This window comes from Mesocricetus auratus, unplaced genomic scaffold, assembly GCF_017639785.1.
Source record: "Mesocricetus auratus isolate SY011 unplaced genomic scaffold, BCM_Maur_2.0 Super-Scaffold_100041, whole genome shotgun sequence".
Classification (NCBI taxonomy): domain Eukaryota; kingdom Metazoa; phylum Chordata; class Mammalia; order Rodentia; family Cricetidae; genus Mesocricetus; species Mesocricetus auratus.
In genome coordinates this window covers 6,961,521-6,979,518 of record NW_024429218.1, presented here as the reverse complement: position 1 = coordinate 6,979,518, position 17,998 = coordinate 6,961,521, and the positions used below count along the sequence as shown (strand labels likewise).

The following is a 17,998-nucleotide window of genomic DNA, read 5'->3' as shown; positions in this document are numbered from 1 at the left end:
TGGCCTTGGCCATAATCCACCACCATGACTGAGGCAGGCACTGTTGCTGGATGCGTAATGGATGTCAACACTGCTTTACAGGAAGTACCGAAGACCGCCCGCATCCACGATGGCATAGCACATGGCATAAGTATGGCTGCCAAAGCCTTCCACAAGAGTCTAGCCCATCTTTGTGTGTTTGCTTACGATTGTAATGAGCCCACGTACGTCAAGTTGGCTGAGGTGCTCTGTGCTGAGCACCAAATCAACCTTATTAAAGTTGTTGACAAGAAGGCACTGGAGGAATGGGTAGGCTTCAACATTTGATTGAGAGGGAGAGCTGTGAAAAATGGCTGCTTGCAGTTGTGTAGTGGTTAAGGACTATGGCAAAGAATCGCAGGCCAAGGATGTCACCGAAGAGTCCTTCAAATGCAAGAAATGAATAAATAAGCTTTTGGCTCACAAAAATAAATGTGCCTGTCTATCCTCATTCTCCAGACCCTACAAATGTACAACCAATATTTGTAACTTCTCTACCGTAAGAATGCTATTCTAGAAAATTTCCACCACTTATAAACATGGAGCAAGGAACAGACATGTCAACAGAGAGCAGATGATAAATACTCACATTTTCCTCTAGAATTCGAATTTTGTTTGGAATGAAGATTTAAATGAAGGGGTGACGTGAAATGGTTTGTGGCATACAAAAATGATTTTAGTTGCCATGGACATAAAGGAGTAGAGTTGAGAAACAGAAACTAAAAGCATGGAGAATGTAGGACATTTCAAAGCTATTGAGAAAGGGGAACCCAGGTTGGGATACTCAGCTAAGTAAGTGTAGGAACATAAATTTGAACTGCAGATCCCACATAAATGGTCAGCAGTGGCAGTAGGAGCTTGTAGCCAAGAAGCAATGATAACAGGTAGGCCCATGGAGTTCCCTAGCCAGCTAAGACCAATCTTATTGCCAAGCCCTGGGTCATAATAAGGGAGCATGTTCCAAAAGAGTCAATTAAACAGGTGTCCTCAGGAATGGCACCCAAGGTTGACCTCTAGTCTATAATCCAGGGCACACACACATGCATATCTACACCTATGTTCATTTGTACACATGTGAGCACACACATGAACACACTTGTAATAAATAGGTATAAGCACTCCTTCAGTTATGTACCTAGATAATGGTCATTGACATATTTAAAAGCCACTGCATGAAAGCTCAGAGGGATTCTTCATAGTGAGTGAGTTAGTGTAGCAGCAAAGCCACTACAAATCTTATAATTGTAAAAAAAATGAAATGTTCATATGCTTTGTTTCCTGATATAATAGGAACCAAGCATGAAGCAATCTTGCAAAAATTCATATCAAGGTTCCAGTCAAGATGACTCAACCCATAAAGGTATTGATTGCTAAGCCTGACAACCTGAGTTTGATCACCAGAACCCGTGTCATGGAAGGAGAGACCAGACACTCAAAAGTTGTCCCCTTACCTCTACATATGCACCACTACATGCATGAAAACACATGGCCATCACACACACACACACACACACACACACACACACCAAGTTTCTGGGCTGATGATTAGAAGGACAGAGTTTCTATTCATGAAAGTTGAGGTTGTCTGTGGAGGAGCAGACTTAGAAGGGAGGATAGAAAATTTTGTTTGGACTGCACTGGACTTGAAAGACTAGCTGGCTATCTGCATGGAAACATCCAGTCAGCATCCTAAGAAGAGAAGACAGAATTGCTGAAAGGAAAACTCGGTTTTAAAGGGATTGGTCAAGTGTGTCAACGAAAGAATAAAATGAAAACACAAGTAATATATGTATATATATATATGTGTGTGTGTGTGTGTGTGTGTGTGTGCTATGTATGTGTTTGTATATGTATATATATATGTTACATCCCTAGCTAAAATTATATATTTTATATGAAATTACATTTATAATGAAATAAATTTGTAATAAGAGAAATGTATACATAATTATATATAATCGATTCTGTGTATTTTATGTAGAGAAAGGAAGAATATTGAAGTTTATCCACTTTTTTTTGGCGCAAGTTCAGTATGACAGACTAAACCCATTGGTTCCTCCTCTCTTGTTCCTCGGATCCTATTCAAATAATAAACACCAACATAAAGAGGGAGAGGTCGGCACAGGACAAAGAAACAGGAGAAGGGAGCTTATCGCTGGATGAACTGCATTGGTTTTGAGAGTGGAAAGCAAGTGGAGTTTGTGGAAGAGTAGCAGAGGACACCCCCAGAATAAATAGTGGTGTGGGCTAAGACAAGGGGGGAGAGGTATACCTCCCAGGACGAGGGTAGAGCCATCGACCTGCGGATATCAGGTACGGTGGGCAGCAAAATATAACAGCTCAGATCACTCCATTATCAGCCCCAGATTCCAAACATGGAGCTTCTACGACTAGTGTTTTCCCTGATGGATTTTGGTCTTGTTTTGACCTCCTTTTCTTCTAGCATCCTTCCATTCTGCACTGGGAATTCTACTCTGTGCCCTTTATATTGGAAGCTCATAATCTGCTTTACGATGTTCATGAGAGGATTCACGGTTTAAAATGTGCCAAGTGTTTGTAAAGGAAATTTTGGACTTTTAATTGTTGTTGGGCTCACTATAGACTCTAGGTACTTTTAAACACATTTTGCATTATGAGAAGGCCATGTGCATCCAGCAGACAGGGGTATGAGATCGTAGCTCTAATGTGAAGTATCCCACAGGTCTATGTGTCTGGACACTTGGTCCCAAGCTAGTGGTGCTATTTGGAAGGCTGTGAAATTCTTAGGTGGTAGACTTTCCCTATGGGAAGCATGCAGTACAATATTAATAAAAGAAACCTTTCTGTGAAAGAGCCACTCGGGAGGGGCTTAGGGTCCTCACATAGGACTCAGGAAAGTTCTAACTCTGGGAGACAACTTCGTGATAGACAGTTTCAGAAGCAAGTGACCTTACAGAAGATTAAGTCACACAGTAAGCCTTGATGCAGAAAGCTGGAAATTTTTCAGAATAAGCTACATCTTCTTTGATAAATAAGAGTAAATGTGGGGCTGGAGAGAAGGCTCATTGGCTAAGGGCACCTGATGCTCTTTCAGAGGATCTAAGCCCCATTCCCAGCACTTGCATCACTAACAATAGGCTACAACTCTAGTTCCAAAGGACCTGGAACACTCCTTTGGCCCCCTCGAACACTGTACACATGTGGTACCCAGACACAGATCAGGCAAATCATCAATATGCATAAATGGATCTTTTTTAATTGAAATGAATTACCCACAGGCTTGGTGACTAGAGCTGTCATCAGATGGATGTGTGTGTGTGTGTGTGTGTGTGTGTGTGTGTGTGTGTGTGTGTGCGCGCTCAAATGACTTAAGTCAAGAAAATTCAAGCAATGCATCTGGAATAGAACTGTCTTAGTAGTAAAGAAAATAATCCTTCATTAGAGGTGATTCTGCATTCACCAGAAAAAAATTTACGACACACTTGATAGAACCAAACAGCCCCAACTGATTTATTTAGTTACGCATTTATAGCTTAAAAGTGACACTGGCAATAATGAAATTTATGGTAATGAAACGTCAAGCACACAACATCATAAAAGTCACACTTGGAAATCTGTCTTGATTATTTTGTTTCTTATAGTTGTAGGGGTTGGGAGTGCAAGGTTGGGGTCTCAGCATGTTGTTTCTGAGGAAGGCCCTTTCCAGGACATAGACAGCTGCCATTTCCCTTAGGAGGGAAAAAAGTAAGAAAGCCTTCTGGCTGTCCCTCATTCAGGGAGACTTTTTTGTAATTTGCCGCCACACTTTAACAAGTTGCATTAATCCTTCGTTAAGATAACATTAGTGATTTAATGTGTTCTCACGGCACATCTGGATCCCTGCTTGGCCAGGGTTCTTCCTGTGTGAGGGAATGTGGCCATAGCTCTTGTACTAAACTCTGAGGATACTGATCTTATTTTCATCTCTTACACGGCAAGGTGTGCTTTATTGTGCCTCCCCTTTGAGGCTCTTCTCACCGGGTCTAGAGCTTTAGGCTGACAAGTTGTCTGTGTTTGCTTCCCTTCCATTCAGACAGGTTCAGACATAGGTGGGTCGCACTTACAGTTTATTTTCTTGTGTTTTACTTGATGGTGCTGTGAAATGGATACCCAGAATACCTTTACTTTCAGTTATTGATACTCATCACTCCCTGAGGCTACGGGATAGCATGACCCTTGTGATGCATTGCTGGGTAGTAGCGGTGAGTAACAAGTCCCAGGCATGAGAGCTCCTGGGGAAAACAGCCAATCTCTTCCATGAAAACTCTGCCTCAGTACCTAATGACCTCAACAAAGGTCTCCATGTAGATAATATACTACCCAGAGTTTGTGTGTGCCTTAATTAATGACTTGCAAACAGAATGTCATAGAATTTTCTCTTTTTTTCAGTGTAAATGAGAAACAAACTTGGCGAGGGTTCTTCCTGTGTGAGGGAATGTGGCCATAGCTCTTGTACTAAACTCTGAGGATACTGATCTTATTTTCATCTCTTACATGGCAAGATGTGTTCTGTTGTGCTTTCCCTCACCCTCCCCCACCCCCACCAACCCACAAAACCCCCAATCTTCACTCTGCTCCCCAGGGAGGGTGAGGCACTCCATGGGGGATCTCCAAAGTCTGTCATATCATCCAGGGCAGGGCCTAGGCTCTTCCCCATGTGTCCAGGTTGAGAGAGCATCCCTCCATACATAATGGGCTCCCAAAGTCCATTCATATGCTAGGGATAAATACTGATTTACCACCCAAGGCCCCATAGATTACCGAGGCCTCCTTACTGACACCCAAATTTAGGGGCTCTGGATCATCCCATGCTGGCCTCTCAGCCATCAGTCTGGGGTCCATGAGCTCCCCCTTGTCAGGTCAGCTGTCTCTGTGGGTTTCACCAGCCCAGTCTTGACCCCTTTGCTCATCACTCCTCCCTCTCTGCAACTGGGTTCCAGGAGTTCAGTTCAGTATTTAGCTGTGTGTCTGCCTCTGCTTCCATGAGACACTGGATGAAGGTTCTAGGATGGCATGTAAGGTAGTCATCAATATCATTATAGGGGAAGGCATTTAAGGTAGCCTCTCCACTATTGCTTAGATTGTTAGTTGGTCTCATCCTTGTAGATCTCTGAAAATCTCACTAGTGTCAGATCTCTCCTCAAACCTATAATGGCTCCCTCTATTATGGTATCTCTCATCCTGCTCTCCTCTGTTCTTCCCCCGACTCAACTTCCTGCTCCCCCATGTACTCCTCTCCCCTCCTCTTCTCCCCCTCACCAGTCCCCAGCTCCCTCTCCCCTCCCCCATGCTCCCAATCCACTCATGAGATCCTGTCCCATTCCCCTTCTCTGTGTTACCATGCATATCTCTTTTAGGGTCCTCCCTGTTTCCCAGACTCTCTGGCAGTGGGATTGTAGGCTGGCAATGCCTTGCTCCATGTCTAAAAATCCATATATGAATGAGCACATACCATGTTTGTCTTTTTGTGACTGGGTTACCTCACTCAGGATGGTTTGTTTCTTCTAGTGCCATCCATTTGCCTGCAAATTTCAAGATCCCATTTTTTTTGACAGCTACAGAAAACATAATGAGAGTAAATGTCTTAAAACTACTGATGAGGGGAAGCCTGTAAGAAATAACCAGAGGGAAATTTTTTCCATGTAAAATAAGTGAGTGATTTCTAGATGGACAAATATAATTAAGATGATTCAGGGAAGGAAGACAGGAGGGGTGTCTTACAGGTGTTCAAGGTGCCCCTCAATTTACATTCTAATAAACTATAGTAGGAAGTAGGATAAGTAAAAAAATGAACTCAAAGACAAGCCAGAGCTCTAGTTTATACAGAAGACTTAGAGCAAAAGACCCGGAAATCATTGTTGCAGTTGTATATTTCACATGCTCAGGAATGTAAAAGATATACAGGAAATAAAAAAAAAAAAACGCATCTCATGCGCCTAACCTGGAAAACAGCACAGTCAAGCCTCATGGAGAACCACACGGGATCAGCTGTTTTCCCAGGAGACCTCATGCCTGGGACTTGTTACTGACTGCTACTACCCAGCAATGCATCACAAGGGTCATGCTATCCCGTAGCCTCAGGGAGTGATGAGTATCAATAACTGAAAGTAAAGGTATTCTGGGTATCCATTTCACAGCACCATCAAGTAAAACACAAGAAAATAAACTGTAAGTGCGACCCACCTATGTCTGAACCTGTCTGAATGGAAGGGAAGCAAACACAGACAACTTGTCAGCCTAAAGCTCTAGACCCGGTGAGAAGAGCCTCAAAGGGGAGGCTCAATAAAGCACACCTTGCCGTGTAAGAGATGAAAATAAGATCAGTATCCTCAGAGTTTAGTACAAGAGCTATGGCCACATTCCCTCACACAGGAAGAACCCTGGCCAAGCAGGGATCCAGATGTGCCGTGAGAACACATTAAATCACTAATGTTATCTTAACGAAGGATTAATGCAACTTGTTAAAGTGTAGTGGCAAATTACAAAAGAAACTTTTACTCATATTTTAAAATAGAAACTTTTACTCATATTTTAAAATAGTTCTAAAAGATAAATATCTGTCTAGAGAAAATCATAATCACATCTTACATTGTATGAGGCATGTGCACAGAGGTTGGTGGCAGTTGGAATCCATGGGTTCTGAGTTTATGGGCTCTGCATCTCGAGACTCAACCAACTGCAGATTTAAGACATTGCAAAGTTCTCATATCTGTATTGAATGTGTTCTTATTCCCTAAACAACACAGTGTAGCAATTACCCACATAGTTAGAGCTATGTAAGCAATCTAGAGGTGTCTAGAAGTACACAGAACAATGGGCACAGGCCATATGCAAATGATATACCATTTTATAAAGCAGGTTTAGGCATGCACAGATGCAAAGGACATATATTGTCATTTTAACGTTTGCTTAATAAGGTGGTGTCATAGCAACTGAAGACACAATGTGACAAGTTAAACCTTAAAATAGTCACTAAAAAAAGTAAATGAAAGAATTAGCCTGTAACAGACAAATTAGCATAATAAAACATTTAACATCTAAATATTAAAAAGAGTAGCCGGGCGTTGGTTGCGCATGCCTTTAATCCCAGTACTCGGGAGGCAGAGGCAGGCGGATCTCTGTAAGTTCGAGACCAGCCTGGACTACCAAGCAAGTTCCAGGACAGCCTCCAAAGCCACAGAGAAACCCTGTCTCAAAAAAACCAAAAAAAAAAAAAAAAAAAAAAAGAAGAGTAAAAAACAAGTAGATAAGAAAAATAGGAACCAAACAGTAGAAATGAGGTTTTCTGAGCACACTGTCTGTCTCAGTAATTACTTTAAGTAGTAGAAATGTGGGTTTCTGAACACACCGTCTCAGTGGTCTCTTTAAACATAAAGTCTCTAGTCAAGAATTTTAGGGGGAAAATACTCGAAACACAACGCTATGCAGCTTGCAGAAAGTTTTTAATAATTAAACAAAGTAGGTTTAAAAAAGGGGATTAAGAAGATGCTTCATGCTAATGGTAAACAAAAGCAATTCTGACCAGGATGAAGAAATTCTGATCACTTTCATAATGGCCAAAGTGTCCATTCAGGAGGTAAGTCACAAACTTTTATGCAAATAAGCACAGAACTCCAAACAATACAAAAGTTGGTATAATCTGCAAGAGGGAGCAGGGAACTCCTTACTCCCAACTCCAGTAAGAACAGATAAGACAAATAAGATCGATAAGAAAGAGATTTAAACACCAGCTAACAAGTTGGCCTGATCTCCACAACAGAACACGTGTTCTCTTTTGTTGTCTTACCAAGATACAACATTCTCCTGCCCACCAAAAAGACTCAAATATTTGCAAATTCAATTTGTCTTGAATGTACTCTGGCTACAATGAGATCAAGTTAGAACCAACAACAAAAAGTCTTCAAAAAAACCCCTAAGTATTTGGAAATTAAATCAGACCATTTTTAATAACTTCTGTTTCAAAGAGCTTGGGCAGTGGCTGGGGCGGGGAGGGGAAGTTAGAACATATTTTGAATGAAATGGAAAAGAAATCCTGCTATTTCAAAATCACTGGATGTGTCCACAGCAGTAATAATGGTTAAATTACACAAAATTTTCTAAAAAGCCAGAAGCCAAAGGAAGAGGCATAGCACTAGCCCTCTCCTCTGAGTTTGCCGCTTCTGTCTCTCTCCATCAGGCACTTGTGTTATGCAAATAATTGTTTCTTCCGGAGGATTTTTTCCTCACTTTCATTGTCTTTCTGAGAGTCCATACAATCCCTCCCCTCCCCAACTCCTCCCATATTCACCCTCAATTTCCTACTCATCCAACTTTGTGTTCCCCTTTTAAATCCGTTAAATCCATCAACTCTGATATGTGGTGTCCATACATCCTTGAGGGTTTGACCTTCCATTGGAAGATGGTCAACTTTAAAAAAATGTCTGTCTGTGTGTCTGTGTGTCTGTCTGTCTGTCTCTCTCTCTCCCCCTCCCTCCCTCCCTTCCTCCCCCAGCAGTTTCACTTGCCAATGACTCCTCAGCTAGGGACATGGGACTTCCTCCCCACCTCCCCTCTCCATGCCGGGGTTATGTCTGGCTTGATCTGCGGCAGGTTTCAGGCGTGTCGTCACAACTGCTGTGAGATCACATGTGCAAACACTGCTTCCTTGTAATCACTCACCACCTCTCGCTGCTCTTGCAATCATCCCTCCCCACGTGTCTGCACTGATCCCTGAGTCTTGGAAGGAGGAGGTGAGACAGAGATGCCCCATTTGAGGATGGACAGTCCCTAGTTCCTTATCCTTGCACAGTTGCGAGTACCTATTTTTCCACATTTGCAGCAAACAGAAGCTTCTCGGATAAGAATTAAAAGATGCATGAATATATGGGTATAACAATAAGTCATTAGGAGTCAGTCTAACACTATGCATCCTTTGCAGAATTATAGCAGCAGGTTCTCCTGTAGGACCTGTATAACCTGTCTAACCACAGATTCTTACCCCGATGATGGTGCCAGGTACGGATTTTAACTTGTACATTGGGACTTGAGTCCAGTCAGAAAGTGTCTGCTTACTACCACAATGTTAGCACACTACTGTACCCGTGTGCGTGTCTCGCAATGCCAATCATTATTGTAGCTCTCAGGGTTTACATCTGAGTGAATGATGCTTGATTTTTTTTCCTCCAGTAGTGTGAAAAGCAATTCCCCATCTAGGAATGCTAGCTCATAGGGAAAGAAGCTTCCGGATGAGTAGCATGTTCTATGATACAATGTATGGCGTCTTCAGTAAATGGGTCTTACAATAATGTTTTGGAGATCTCACTAGCCAATAACTATAAAAGATGCAACTCACTCCTGACACTGGGCTTTTTGCTTGTTAGTTTATGGTATATGATAGGGGCATTGTTAGCATGGTCAACTTCATTTTAACTCTTTTTATTGCTGTAGAAGCGTATATATTTTAGGGAGCTTCTACCATAATAGGTTTCCAAATGACTAGTGTAGTCTGTCCCTCCCTGTATCCCCATCTAATCCTGTCCCTTATCCCCAACCCTACTTTAACCTTTACTATTCTGTTATTCCCCTTAACCCTTTAGACCAGTGAGTTTTCTTTCCTCCCTCGAAGGTCCCCACACAACGATGCTTTAATAATTTCCTGACCCCTGTGGTACTTCAAATGAAACACGCATACCTGACTATCGAAACTGACGTCTACAGATAAAAGCAAATGTGCAGTATTTGTCTTTCTGGACCTGGGTTACTGCACTTGGAATGATCCCCAGCCCCATCTGTTTACCTGCAAATTTCATGATTTCATTTTTCGTAACAGCTCAACAATATTCCATTGTATAAATACAACACGTTTCATTGTCCACTCATCAACTTATTTATCAGGCATAACCTTATAGTGAGTTAGTAGCTAGAAAATACAAGAAAGAATAGAGATGGGGGAGGGAGAGAGGGAGGAAGGAAGGAAGGAAGAAAGGAAGGAAGGAAAGAAGGAAGTAAGGAAGGAAGGAAGAAAGGAAGGAAGGAAGGAAGGAAGGAAGGAAGGCCAACCCCCAAAGGATTCTTTAGTCCAGCCGGTATCTGTGAAATTCACCTGCTTGGAAATAGTGCCTCACAGATTATTAATATGTGGTTATTAGGATGGACACTGACATAACTAATGTTCATATAAGATGAAGAAATTTAGATGTAAACAAAACCCATCCACAAGCAAGGCACAGCAAGCTCTCGACCTGCAGCCAGGGAAAGGGGTGATGGAAGTTACCAGAAGCTAGAGAAAAGTCTAGGCATCTAAAAGGAACCAGCCCAGAACATCAGATTAATAAGGGATATCTAGTTCCTGAACCGAGAGACAGTAGATTTCTGTTGTTTTAAGACCCTGGCCTGTGGCGTTGGTTGTGGAAGACATTCAAGGGATATCTAGTTCCTGAACCGAGAGACAGTAGATTTCTGTTGTTTTAAGACCCTGGCCTGTGGCGTTGGTCGTGGAAGACATTCTTCTGGCTAGTCCCTAGCCCTCTGCCAGTGTTACCATGATCCTCACGGCCTTGGAGGAGTCAGCACTGGCTATAGGACAGGTTCTGCCTCCATGGCATCTGATTAAGAGTAAAACTTCAAAGATCTTATGCAACCTGGGACCTGGCTACTTCATAATGTTGCCCATTCTTACCGTTTTATGAGACTCACTGGCATCCTCTCTTGAGGGCTAAGCCTCTCTGTTAACCCTTGGACACACCAAGTTTGCCTGCTTCATCCAGTCCTCTCTCCCATTCCTTGGGCTCTGTGTGGGCATGGCTCACTGCTCCAGTCTTCCAAGTGGTCATCCTTCCCATGATCTCTTCTCTCTCCAGCACGCACAGACATTTGGCACAATCTGCTTCAGCTGCTGTCTGTTTCCCCCATTGGAGGAAGTTCCAGGAGTTTTAAACACCCATGTCTCCAGTGCCCAGAGCAGAGTTTGGCACACAGGTATTGATCTAAACATTTTCGGTCTGTGTGCATGTGTGTGCGTGTGTGTGTGCATACACATGTGTGTGGTCAGGCGTGCACTCACACACATGCCACTGAATGCTGTGCTGCATGTGTAAATATCAGAGGACAACTTGTGGGAGCTGATTCTCTCTTCCCATCATTCAGGTCTCAGGGATAAAACTCAGTTTATCAGGCTTGGGGCAAGGGTCTTTACTTGGCCCAAGTGCTATCTTTAACAAGAAAGACTGAATAACTAGCGATAAATTCAACTAGCCACCCCACCATTGTGCCAGTCACTCCACCTGGACTATAACGAGTCTCTAATCGCTAAGTAATATGTGGTCTCTCTCTGAGGAGTCACACTGTAGTCTGTCATTTAATTTGAAAAGATCTTTTAATGTATTTGAAACCTTCAAAAAGCATCAAGTCATGTAAGACGGCCAGTGGGTAACATTTATTGACAGTTGGTCACAGTAAAACCAAATCACACTCAGCTGGGGTGATCAAAAAGAGAAATGTCTAATTCCAGGATCTGGTGCTTACAGCTCATTCACACATGATAAAGTTCCTGATGGCTACCAACAGTGTGTGGATGAAAATGAATGCAGCATGTGCACACTTCTTAAACATGATTTAATGCTGAAAAGGCCCCTTCTGGCCCTGTCCAGGTGTGCACGAGGCTCCAATCCCCTGTGGTAACCCCCAATGAGGCTTCAGTCTTAGGAAACACCCTAGTGTTTATCCTTGATTCCTAAGAAGTTAGATTGTTGTGGAATATTATTTTAAGATGTGTTGCATTTGTTTATGCTGTGGAACATTTGTTTCAGGATGTAAACATGTGCTGCATTCTTTTTATATTGCATCTGTTTAACTCTGTGAAGCTGTGTTGCTTTGCCTGCCTAAAACACCCGATTGGTCTAGTAAAGAGCTGAACAACCAATAGCAAGTCAAGAGAATAGATAGGCTGGGCTGGCAGGCAGGGAGAATAAATAGGAGAAATGTGGGGAAAGAGGGATCCAGGGTGGAGAAAAGGAGGAAAGGGGGACTTTAGGAGCCAGCCGCTCAGCCACGCAGTCACCCAGCTACACAGCTACATGGCAAGTCCACAGAGTAAGAAGTAAAAAAAAAAAAAAAGGAATACAGAAATAGGGAAAGGTAAAAGCTCAGAGGCAAAAGATGGTCTCAATAATTTAAGAAAAACTGTCTAGAAACATGCCAAACTAAAGGTCGGGCATTCGTAAGGAAAAATAAGCCTCCCGGTGATTTATTTGGGAGCTGGGTGGAGAGGCCCTAGAAGAACAAAGAATGAAAACAACCAAACACATTAGATGGTTGATCTGCTGTGGATAAAGTTTTTAATTTGCCTTCTGGGAAAAATTAAATCAGAAGTTAGTCTAACTGTGAAAACACAAGTCAGGCACTATTTGGATTGTATCATGCCAGGCGGTAGTGGTGCACGCCTTTAGTCCCAGCACTCAGGAGGCAGAGGAAGGTGGATCTCTGTGAGTTCGTGACCAGCCTTGTCTACACAGTGAGTTCCAGGACAGCCAGGGCTGTTACACAGAGAAAGCCTGTCTTGAAAAACAACCACAAAACAAGAACAACACCTTCCCCCTCGCCAAAAAAGAGAGACACAAGGAAAAAGCTCCGGTCCCATAAGGGACTGGGGACTTGACTACTTGTGTTTCGTGATGAATCTTGCATGGATCGGTTTCAGTTGCATGTGTCAACACAGAACAAGGGAAGGGGCGTAGCTCAGTTGGTAGAGACTTTGCTTTGTGTGCATGAAACCCTGGGTTTCTTTTTTTTTTTTTTACTTTCAATTTTTTTCACTCATACGATACATCCTGACCACAGCTTCTCCTTCCTCTCCTCCTTCCAGTTCCCCCCTCTCATCTCCCCCAGATTCACTCCCACACCCCCATCTCCTCAAAGAAAAGAGCGGGCCTCCCCAGGACACCAGCTGAACAGGACACAGCAAGATGCAATAAAACCAGGCACAAACCCTAAACCAAGGCTGGGCAGGGCAGCCCAGTAGGAGGAAAAGAGTCCCGAGAGGAGGCAAAAGAGTCAGAGACACCCTCATTCCCACCGTTAGGAGTCCCCCCCAAAACACCAAGCCAACAACCATAGCATATATGCAGAGAACCTAGTGCAGGCTGTCAACTGCTGCTTCAGTGTCTTTGAAGCCCCATGAGCACTGCTTAGTTGACTCCACCTCTGGATCCTACAATTCCTCCTCCCTCTCTTTGGCAGGTTTCCTGAACTCCAAGGGGAGGGTTCCAACGGAGACCTCCAAACTGGGCTCTCTCTCCTCCTGATGTTTGGCTGTGGTCTCGGCATCTGCTCTCATCGTGTGCCGGAGGTGGCCTCTCTGAGACTACTAACGCATCAGTCTGTGAGTATATCAGAGCATCATTAGAATCATTTCATTTCAAAGGTTTGTTTATTTTGGCCAGTCATGTTTGGTTCTATCCTAGGTCTCTGGAAGTCCTGGGATTTTTATTATGAGTACTGCCTCAAGCAGGCATGGCGGTCCTCGTTTGTAATCCCAACACTAAGGAGGCGGATGCAGAAGTTCAAGGCCATCCTTAAAGTATGAGGCCAGCCTGAGATACACAAGACTTTGTCCCAAAAAGAAAAGAAGTACGCTTGTTTCCTTTTGGTCATTTCTACATGTTCGGCATCTTGACATTTAGGATCATATCTTATAACAAAAGCATCATTTTGTGAAACCCAATATTAATTTACTTTAGGTGTCCTTACTCTGAGAATACACAGCACAAGAAGGTCAGGCCTGCCCCAATACTGTTAACATCAATTTATCGCCCATGAGTGGGAGCTTCAGTGACTGAGATACAATTTCAGAAGAATCTTCATTGTACGAAGAGACATTAAACTAAAACTTAGGAATAAAGCCTTAAACACATTCTAGATGGGGTTCTGGGATGTGAATTGCATGGAATTACGCCAGTGGCTTGATACTGATAGAACTTATCTCAAGAAATACTAAACTGACAAATTTTAATGTCTTAAAAATCCTTAGTGGGGTTTATTTTATAGTAAGAGACTTCTGAGCAAGAAGAATGCTATATAAACCACGTGGAAACTAGAGTAGTGTTCACAATAACATGTACACAGCAGTGCATGACGCTGTCCATGTACACAGCAGTGCATGATGGTGTCCATGTACACAGCAGTGCATGATGGTGTCCATGTACACAGCAGTGCATGATGGTGTCCATGTACACAGCAGTGCATGATGGTGTCCATGTACACAGCCATGCATGACGGTGTCCATGTACACAGCAGTGCATTCCAGTGTCCATGTACACAGCAGTGCATGATGTTGTCCATGTACACAGCAGTACATGACGCTGTCCATGTACACAGTAGTGCATGATGGTGTCCATGTACACAGCCGTGCATGATGGTGTCCATGTACACAGCAGTGCATGATGGTGTCCATGTACACAGTAGTGCATGATGGTGTCCATGTACACAGCCATGCATGACGGTGTCCATGTACACAGCAGTGCATTCCAGTGTCCATGTACACAGCAGTGCATGATGTTGTCCATGTACACAGCAGTGCATGCTGGTGTCCATGTGCACAGTAGTGCATGACGGTGTCCATGTACACAGCAGTACATGACGCTGTCCATGTACACAGCAGTGCATGATGGTGTCCATGTACACAGCCGTGCATGATGGTGTCCATGTACACAGCAGTGCATGATGGTGTCCATGTACACAGTAGTGCATGATGGTGTCCATGTACACAGCCATGCATGACGGTGTCCATGTACACAGCAGTGCATTCCAGTGTCCATGTACACAGCAGTGCATGATGTTGTCCATGTACACAGCAGTACATGACGCTGTCCATGTACACAGCAGTGCATGATGGTGTCCATGTACACAGCAGTGCATGATGGTGTCCATGTACACAGCAGTGCATGATGGTGTCCATGTACACAGCAGTGCATGATGGTGTCCATGTACACAGCCATGCATGACGGTGTCCATGTACACAGTAGTGCATGATGGTGTCCATGTACACAGCCGTGCATGACGGTGTCCATGTACACAGCAGTGCAGGACAGTGTCCATGTACACAGCAGTGCATGACGGTGTCCATGTACACAGCAGTGCAGGACAGTGTCCATGTACACAGCAGTGCATGACGCTATCCATGTACACAGCCATGCAGGACAGTGTATGATGGTGTCTGGAAGAAGGGTTAAGTTTGCTTCCAGGGCATTTGCTTTAGCTGGGGGCTAGGCCAAATGTCTCAGCAGGCTTTACGTTTATTCCAACAGGTCACTTCTGTTGCTTAAAAACTAACTTCACACATAAAATGTAATTCAGAATGCAGGCGTTGAAAGGGACAAGGCTCACCTAGCCACTGATGCCACTTTCAAAGCAGTCCGTTACCAGCCTCGGCCACCACCAACTTTCCTAGGAGCTGGTGAAATCTGTCCAAATATGGTGAACATTCCCCTATTGCCAAAATGGGAAAAACAGCCTTATCTCCTCATCAAAAGCCATCCGCCAGGAAATCAGCTTCCCTGTTTAGTACCCAAATAGACAAAAAGCAACTTTCGTGTGCAGCTCCTGGGAGGCTTGTCCCAGTGCCAGCTTGTGGGGCTCCAGTAAGCATGAAATCAAAGCTCTTGGTAATGTCGAAATCTTTCTAGAAACACTCTAGGCAGAACTTGTCCAGTTAGGGGAAAGGTGATTCTATTCTCACATCGGCGACTAAACTCTTCCTCTCCTGTATATGTACACCAGAAAGTCTGTGCACACGTGTGCTGTGTTCGCACGTGTGCGTGTGCACATGCATGTACTTTACAAATACTCACAGGTGTCTCCCAGGCGACTTAGTCTGGGGCTACAGGTGGCCCCTCAAGGCTGTCCTGCCTAAGTCTGGAACACATCCCACATCTGCCTGGAGAAGAACTCAGGTTTAGCCTGCTCTGGGATACCCAACCCTACCGTAGGCACAGTCTCAGAACCACTGCAGCAGCTCCGGGAACGTCAGCAAAGACCCATGGGTGGCCTCTCTGCCCTCACAAAAACCTGCAGCACCTGGGCTCCCCTCTTGCCTCTAAATCTCGGGGATCCCTGGGGGCGTCTGTCTGTACCTGAGGGAGAGAGAAAGGCAGGGACGAGTTCCCAGCAGCTGGCTCCAACCCACGGAGTGCGTCCCTTCCCGGGGGCTAGGTAACCAGACCCAGACTAGCGTGGGCGAAGCCGGGGGGAAAATCCCTGTCTTCTCACTTCGCGCGGTCCCTTCTTACTCACAGGGTCCGGGAGCCTCAGCCCACGAGCAGCCGCCACCGTTCCCCAGGCACTTTCGGCCCAAGCTGGGCACAGCGGCCGGGCCACCCCCAGCCCAGCACAGTGGCGCTCTGGGTTCCTAGCCCTGGAGGCTGGCTCCAAGGGCTCGCCCCCCCACCGCCACCCGCCCGCTCCCCGGCCCCAGCCCTCCCTCCTCCTCCCCCTCTCCGTCCCGCCCGCCCCGTCGCAGCCCGAGGCCACCCTGGGTCCCGGCAAGCGCTAGCTCCCGGCAGACCGCCCCCCTCCCCTCTCCCTACCCCGGGGCGGTGCGCGCGAGCGGCGGTGACGTCAAGGGGCGCGCGGTGGCAGCACCTCCCCGCGCGCTGGTTAAAAAGAAGAAGAAAAGAGGGAGCGAAACATGAGAGGCTGCGTGCGGAGCGGCAGCCGCCGGCAGAGGAGACCTCAGCATCCTCGGGAGCCCAGCGCCGGCCCTGCCTCCACGGGGCCCGCCGCAGCCGCCGCCCTTTCGGTTCGCGCTACCGTCTCACCTCAAGGACTCCCGGGGAGCGGACGACGAGCCACCGCGGAGTTCCACGACTGTCGTCTCCCGTCCGTCCTCCCTCCCTCCTTCCTCCTCCTCTTCCAACTCCTTCTCCTCCCACTTCCCAGCCGCCGCGGAAAGCCCCTAACCCAACTTGACTGACGCTGGCTGGCGGGGCAGCCGCGCACCGTGTCACCCGCACTTCATCTCTCCGCCCTGCCCCGCTGCCCCGAAGGCAGAGCTGCAGCAGCGCGGCGCAGCGCTGCTCCGCGTCTTCTTTCTCCCCGCGCCACCTCCGCCTGCCTCGGGAGCGTCCCGCCGGCCGCCGGCCCGCCGCACTCTCCTGGAGCTGCGCCCTAGTGCCCCTGCTGGGCAGTGGCCTCCCCCCCCCCCCAGGTCCACCCCGTCCACCCCCCATCCTCCCGCGCCCTGCCACTGCTGCTCTGGGTAGACGATGCTGAAGATGCTCTCGTTTAAGCTGCTGCTGCTAGCCGTGGCTCTGGGCTTCTTCGAGGGAGATGCCAAGTTTGGGGAAAGGAGCGAAGGGAGCGGAGCGAGGAGGAGAAGGTGCCTGAACGGGAACCCCCCCTAAGCGCCTGAAAAGGAGAGACAGGCGGGTGATGTCCCAGCTGGAGCTGCTGAGTGGAGGAGAGATCCTGTGTGGTGGCTTCTACCCCCGAGTGTCCTGCTGCCTGCAGAGTGACAGCCCTGGGTTGGGGCGTCTGGAGAACAAGGTAGGCACTCGCAGATGTGCCTTGCTAGATGCTGGTGGTAGCCGCCAGAGAGGGCAAGCTCATCCTGATAGTTGCTATAACTTTCCTGAGTTCGGGTAGGTGTTTGGGGGGGGGTCTGCGTGTTCCTGAGCAGTGTGCGGATAGCTCTCCTTCCCTGGAGTCCCTTGTGGGGATGCTGGTTTAAACTTGCCTATCTCTAGAGAGATGTATCTTGTGGTACCCGAGTCCTGAGCCGGGTAAATGTTTTAAGAGAATGGAGATTAACAGTATATTTTGGACCATATCTAGCACTTGGTGAGGTGGAACTGTAAATTAGGGTGGCTGTGGTTTCCGGTTTATTTTTCTGGGGTAGAAAAGATTTGTTCCGTTTTCTCCACGTGCTCTAACTGGTGAGCGGATTGGATTCTAAAGGCTATCTAGGTACTGTTGGTTAATGATCCCAAGC

General features: G+C 45.9%; 1 protein-coding gene and 1 pseudogene across 1 annotated transcript in view; both read left to right on the top strand.

Annotated features, from left to right (window-relative positions):
- Positions 1–24: 24 nt before the first annotated feature.
- LOC101828292 lies at positions 25–421 on the top strand (annotated as a pseudogene).
- Positions 422–16,704: 16,283 nt separating this feature from the next.
- LOC101828564 (hedgehog interacting protein) overlaps positions 16,705–17,998 on the top strand; it is an 88,530-nt gene continuing 87,236 nt past the window's right edge. The window contains 2 exon segments of the mRNA XM_005077726.4: positions 16,705–17,402; positions 17,404–17,553. Coding sequence (XP_005077783.1) covers positions 17,274–17,402; positions 17,404–17,553 — 279 coding nt within the window. The 5' untranslated portion in view covers positions 16,705–17,273.